Source organism: Chrysochloris asiatica, unplaced genomic scaffold (assembly GCF_000296735.1).
Source record: "Chrysochloris asiatica unplaced genomic scaffold, ChrAsi1.0 scaffold00104, whole genome shotgun sequence".
Classification (NCBI taxonomy): Eukaryota; Metazoa; Chordata; class Mammalia; order Afrosoricida; family Chrysochloridae; genus Chrysochloris; species Chrysochloris asiatica.
Genome location: NW_006408622.1, coordinates 9337303 through 9343951, shown reverse-complemented (window position 1 = coordinate 9343951; position 6649 = coordinate 9337303). Strand labels below are relative to the sequence as shown.

General features: G+C 36.9%; 1 protein-coding gene across 1 annotated transcript in view; it reads right to left on the bottom strand.

Annotated features, from left to right (window-relative positions):
• The window catches only part of LOC102819527 (zinc finger protein 420-like), a 58146-nt gene extending 52200 nt beyond the window's left edge, over positions 1-5946 (bottom strand). Inside the window, exons 1-3 of the mRNA XM_006867400.1 lie at positions 5911-5946; positions 2000-2126; positions 1611-1706 (exon numbers count right to left, since the gene is read on the bottom strand). Of these exons, the coding sequence (XP_006867462.1) occupies positions 1611-1706; positions 2000-2126; positions 5911-5925 (238 nt within the window). The 5' untranslated portion in view covers positions 5926-5946. The remainder of the gene's footprint in view (positions 1-1610; positions 1707-1999; positions 2127-5910) is intronic.
• Positions 5947-6649: the final 703 nt, after the last annotated feature.

Sequence of the window (6649 nt, the reverse complement as noted above, 5' to 3'; positions counted from 1 at the left end):
CTCCACACAGTGGAAAGTCTTTGCATAGTCAATAATGCACAGATAAAAATCTTTCTGGTATTATCTACTTTCAGCCAAGATTCATCTGACATCAGCAAGGATATCCTTAGATCCACATCCCTCTCTAAATCCAGTTTGGGCTTTGGAAAAATTTAACTTGCATGTGAAATTAATGATATTGTTGATGATTCCTGCATTCCATTGGGCAACCTCTCTTTGGAATGGATACAAATGTGGATCTCTTATAATTGGTTGGTCAAGTAGCTGTCTTCTAAATTTACTGGCATAGATGAGTGAGCACCTCCAGTGCTGCATTCATATGCTATCTTGATCATATGCTATCTCTTGAAAAGGCTGAACATCAACCATTCATTTTTGATACAGTGATCTATGTATACTTTTCATATTCTTCTGATGTTTCCTGCATCATTAAATATTTTTTCCCACAGAATCCTTTAATATTGCAATTTGAGGTTTGAATTTTTTCTTCAGTTTTTATGTACAGAATGATTTTAAAAAGATCTAGATTGATGGTTATACAACATTGAATTGTATAATTAAAAATGGTTAAAATGGCAAATTTCATATCATACTTTACCACAATAAAAATGTGTAACTGAAAAGAAAAGTAGATAGACCTGAACAAAAAATAGCAAGTTCTTGGGTAGAAAGTCTCAAGTTGTCAAATCTCCTTAAGTTAATTTATACATCTAACACAAAACCAATACAAATCCCACTAGGTTTCTCTGGAAATAGACAGTTGAGTCTAGAATTCATATGGAAAACTAAACAATAAAGAAAAACCAAGACGACTCTGATAAAGAAGTTAGCATATGCCATTGGGGAAAAGAAGGAATTAGGTGTCAGGATAAGGGGGGGTCTACATGTACTTTTCAGTCTATCTTTTGGACAATTTATATTTTGTACCCGAGTCTTATTATATTAAAAACAAATGAAAGGACTGGATGATGTGAGTGATGACATCCAGAAAATTTTAATCCTGCAAGGGATTATAAAGGTTGTGAAGGATAATGCAGTGTGAATATCATTACAAAATAAAACTCAGAGGTTTTTCAAAATGAAAAGGAGTCTAAATGCCAAATAAATACATTTTTAAAATACTACACATCTATGAATTACTGCATGCATAAAAAACTAAAACTATGATGCAAAGAGTGATTCTATAGATTATAGACAGAGACAGTAATCCCGAATGTATGGTTATGAATGAATTGAAATCTTGAAATCAGGTAAGAGGTCTTGGGGTGGCGTTGTGGGTTAACGAGCTAGACAGCAAAGTTGGTTTGAGCCACAAGGTTGGTGGTTCAAGCTCACCAGCTACTCCTCAGAAACCCTATACAGGGTTGCTATGGGTCGGAACCGATTTGATGAAACTTAACAACAACAACTGGCCCTCTAAAATTTGAAAACAGTAAACAGATACTGCCTGAGTAGTAAGACTATACGGTAACATTACAATAATCAAAGACCATTTGTTACTCTAAAAGACTTTAAGAAAATGTTGGAAAATGTGCAATGGTATTAACCTCTCACTGAACACCTGCCATGTGGCTTTCTCAATTAAAACTAGCTGGTTTTCACTCACTCACCTGACCAGTGCCTCCCAAACATTGTTTCCTTTACCAGCCATGGCTCCGCTTCTTGCTCCAACTTGAAAATCACGTCTGGTTTGGTGACTTGACAGCCTATTGTCACAAGAGACCTGGATGTTAACATTGAACACAAAAATAACTAGAGAAAACCGCACTCCACATCTTAGGCAGTATTTGGGGGGCTTGAGGACTTATGAAAGGTAAGGAAGCAGGGAATTCCAAGACAGCACAAAAAAACAAGTAATTCATCTTTATCTTGGAAACGGAAGCACCTAAGAATACAGTCATATGAAGAGCAGACAGGCCCGTCTCATCTAACCAGTTAGGGTTCACACATTTTAGCAAATGGAGAGGAATTTTGTGTTAAACAGCAATGCAATCCTCACCTACGGTGACTAGGTTGCTGTAATTCTCCAGCATCACTTCCCGGTACAAGTTCCTCTGAGCAGGTTTCATTTGCTGCCACTCCTCTTGGCTGAAGTCCACAGCCACATCTGTAAATGTCACTGTTGCCTGTAAAAACACAATCCTAATTAATGTGTAGTCATCAAAATTGAGCTTTGTGGTCAAAACATAACAATTCATTTAACAAGTACTCAGAGGTCAGAGTTCACTAAAAACGGTATATTGCATCTTTGTTGTTATGTTGTTAAATGCCAGCAAGTCAGTTATGATTCATAGCAACCCTGTATAGGGTTTCTGAGGAGTGGCTGGTGAGTTTAAACTGCCAAAATGTGGTTCAAACAGACCTTGCAGTCCAATGCTTATCCTACAGCACCACACCAGGGCTCCAACTGCATCTTTATATGCCTGTTGATCTAATTTTGTATTATTCTGTAGGGGGAAATAAATTATAGAGTAAATATACTGTCAAAGTATGTTAACTACTGAGTCAGTTAACTTATGAATTTATTATCTTCGTATATTTACAAGGCTGGCAGAACTGAATGTGACTTAGTCTTCTGAGATCACTCAGGTGGTCGTGTAAGAAAAGGAACATGGCAAGAAATGGGAGGCAAGAGAAAGAAGGTAAAAGGAGGGAAAACAGGGTGTGAAGAAAGGTTTTTGGTTTTTTTTTTCATGAAAACATACATTATAGTTCATGCATCTAGTCACCAATTTCTACATGTAAAGTTCAATGATATTGGTTTCCTTCTTCGTGCTGCGTTACCATTCTCAGGATTTCTCACCTTAGTATTTTGCCATTGCAGTGCTGTGAGTCACTTTACGTGCTTCTTCTAGCCATAGTTTTCTACCGCTTGCCTGTCGGTTTTTGTAATGTAGTGACTTGCGTGTTGCTGTGATGCTGGAAGCTATTCCACTGTATTTTAAATACCAGCAAGATCACCAATGGTGGGCAGGTTTCAGTGGAGCTTTCAGACTAAGATAGACTTGGAAGAAGGAGAGGTAGACCACTTCTGAATAGTTAGCCACTGAAACTGCATGAACAGCAGCAGGGCACTGTTAGATATAGTGCCAGAAAAAGAACGCCTCATGTTAGAAGGCACTCAAAATATGACCTTGGAAAAAGCTGACTCATCAAAGTAGAGTTGACCATAATGATGTGAATGGGGCAAAGCTTTGGGGGCCTTCATTTGTAGATGTGGCACAATTTAAAATGGGAAGAAGCAGCTGCAAATATTCTTTAATAATAGGAATGTATGAAGCATAAATCTAGGAAAATTGGAAGGTGTCAAAAAGTGATATGGAATACATAAAATGGATATCCTAAGCATTAGTGAGCTTAAATGGATTGGTATTGGCCTTACTGAATCTAACAGTCATAGTGTTTACAATGTCAGAAACATCAAATTCAAGAGAAATGGTCAAAAAAGAACTATCCTGAAGTACAATGCTGTCTGTGATAGGATAATACCTACACCCCCGCAATAATATTCATACCATTAAAGTCACTGATGATAAAATTGAAGAATTCTACCAACTGCTTTATTGACACCACCAAGGCTATATTTGCTAACTACTGATCCTTCCTTTTTATCTCCAATCTTCACATTCCCATCACCATTGCATGTTTGATCGATTTCACACTGGAGAAATTGGTAGAATTCTTCAGTTTCATCCTCACTGGCTTTAGTGTTTGGTGAGTAACCCTGAATAATAGTGGTACTAACTGGTCTTCCTGGTAGGTGTCTGGATGTTATCCTATCACCAATGGTATTGTTCTTTAAGATAGATCTTGAAATTTTCTATTAGGGTCATCTCTAGCAGCCCTAATTAGAATAGTCAATAGTAGTAGCTGGGCACTATCTAGTTTTTCTGGTCTGGTAACTCCTTTTAACTAGGTAGAATACAGGTCATCTAGAACACCAGAAAAGAAAACAGAGAAAGCGATAGCTGCACAGTCCTGAACCATTCTTACGATGGTTAGGTTTGAGCCCATTGTTGCTGACACTGTATCAATTCATCTTCTTGGAGTCTTCTTCTTTTTCCCTGACCCTCCACTTTACCAAGCATGATGCTCTTCTCCAGGGACTGCTCTCTCCTGATAACATGTCCAAAGTAACAGAGATGAAGTTTCAGTATCTTTGCTTCTAAAGAGCATTCTGGTATGCTACTTCCAAGACAGATTTGTTTGTTCTTCTGGCAGTCCATGGTACTTTAAATATTCTTCTCCAGTCTTGCTTTCACTTGCTTACAAGGCAACTGAAAATTGCCTAATGCAATACGTTGTTTGGTTTCTTGATTGCTGCCTCCATGAGTACTGACTGTGGATCTAAGCAAAATAAAGTCTTTGATGACGTCAATCTTTTCTCCATTTATCATGAAGTTTATTTATTGTTCTGGAAGTAATTAATTCTTTAAAGAAACAGAAAAACTGATCACTAACTTTATATGGAAAGAAAAAGAGACCCTGGATAAGCAAAGCATTACTGAAAAAGAAGAACAAAGTAGGAGATCTCTTACTTCCTTAGCTCAGAATCTATTACACTGCCACAGTAATCAAAACAGCCTGGTTGGTACTGGTACAACGAAAGCCACACAGATCAATGGGAGAGAATGGAGTTCACAGAATTAAATCCATCCATCTATGATTAGTTGATCTGCAACAAAGTGCATTAAGTGGAGAAGAGTCTCTTCAACAAATGTCACTGGTAAAATGGAAAATCCATTTGCAGAAAAATGAACAAGACATCTCACACCATACACAAAAAATGAGCTCACGGTGGATTAAAAGACCTGAATGTAAAGCCTAGAACTATAAAGATCATCAATGCAAAAACAGAGGCAAACTGAAGGCTCTAATATGTGGTATAAATATACTATTAGGGTCACTTTGAGTCAGAACTGACTCGATGGCACTTAATAACAATAATAAAAATACATATAATTTATGGAACACTTAATATGCATGTCTAACCCACCCAAGATTTGTTTCTATCGACTAAATACCATTATTATTCCTATTTATAGATGATGTAACTAAGGCACAACGAGATTCAGAAACTTGCCTCCAATCACACACTAGGTGGCAGAATCAAAATTTGGACCCTAGTCCGTCTCTAACTAAGGGCTGTTCTTGTAACAGGAGAAATAAGTAGATAAATCACATAATCATACTGTCAAAAGATGTGTGTTTTTCAGGATGAGAGAAAAAAAGTTAGTGAAGTGGGAAATATTCATATGAGTAAAGAAGTATGAGAGATAGTTGATAAAGACCCCAGAAGTGGGAATAGAGTCAAGAGCAGAGGAAAATGGGTCATTTTGTAAAAGGATGAAGAACACCACATCTGAGACCATAGAGCTGTCAAAAGCTATATATACCCAAACCACAAGATTTGCTGTAGAATATTACTGTATACTTTACCTCAACTTGTATCAAAAGATCAATTTTTTTTAAATGTAGGATTACTTGAAAGGCATGTATATTTCATTTACTCCTTCAAATTGTCTAAATTTTAATCCTTAAGCAAGAAATACATTTAAAAAATGAGTTTAACAATTATAAGAATGATTTTAGATTTTGACCTAGTGTTTCTTAAGCAGCTAAGTTTCTTCTTCATAAACAGTACAATTTATGAAATGAAGTTTGTGTTTCAGCTTCTTGTTCCCCTTCAGATCATATTAAAATTAAAATTTGAGCCTAATTTTAGTAACTGTGTATGGATGTTTTCCTGCATATTCATGTCCCAAATTTCCCTTGGTTCTGATTTCCTCTTTTTCCTCATCCTGATTTTCATCTATCAATTTTTCCCCCTCAGTTTCCTAGGTGAACTGTACTAACACACTACAGCATTGCAAAGTACGGTCAGAAGTAAATAACCTGCTTAAAACGTACAAGAGACCTGGTCATATCCTCTTCTTCCCTGGAAAGGGCAGTCCTGAGAATGCCAAGCTGAGGGAAGAGAAATAAAATAGATTTGTTTCAGAGCTCCAGGCAAACAAGTACAGAAATCTTTAGCACTAAGTGGCTATAAGTCCCCTATGGTGATTAATCCACAAGTTATAAGAAATGCTAACAACCATTTGGGGCCTGATGGAGCTATCTGGAAGACAAAGTATAGGGTGCCCAAAGAATCTATTAGCAAAAGTAGTATTCTCCTAGGTTCTTGCTATTGTATTCCTAGAAATTTATCCTAAGAACATAATAATAATGATTAAGTACAATCTTAATTCCCTTTGATTGCTTCCCATAAAGCTGGTAGCCTGGCTTATATCCTTCTAGAAAAATTTGGAAAGGGGAGTGTTATTTTGATGATAAAACTTTAATCAGAAATTGGTTATAGGCATTATGGAATAATCAGATGATAGAATAAAATGCAGCCACGATTTTAATGACAGACTAAATCACTTCATTGGCTTATTTTAGTCATAAAACATTCAGGGCTTCACCACAGAAAGCTTGTAAGTCCATCCTATGCCTATAACTGATTGAAATATCTAAAATGGGGCTACAACATGCCCAGTGAAGGAGGCTCCCTGCAGAGCCTCTGTAACACATAAGACTATAGGTAGAAGCCAGAACCACATCCAGATCTCCAGAGATGGGAAATTCCCACTTGAAAGGATGAACAGAC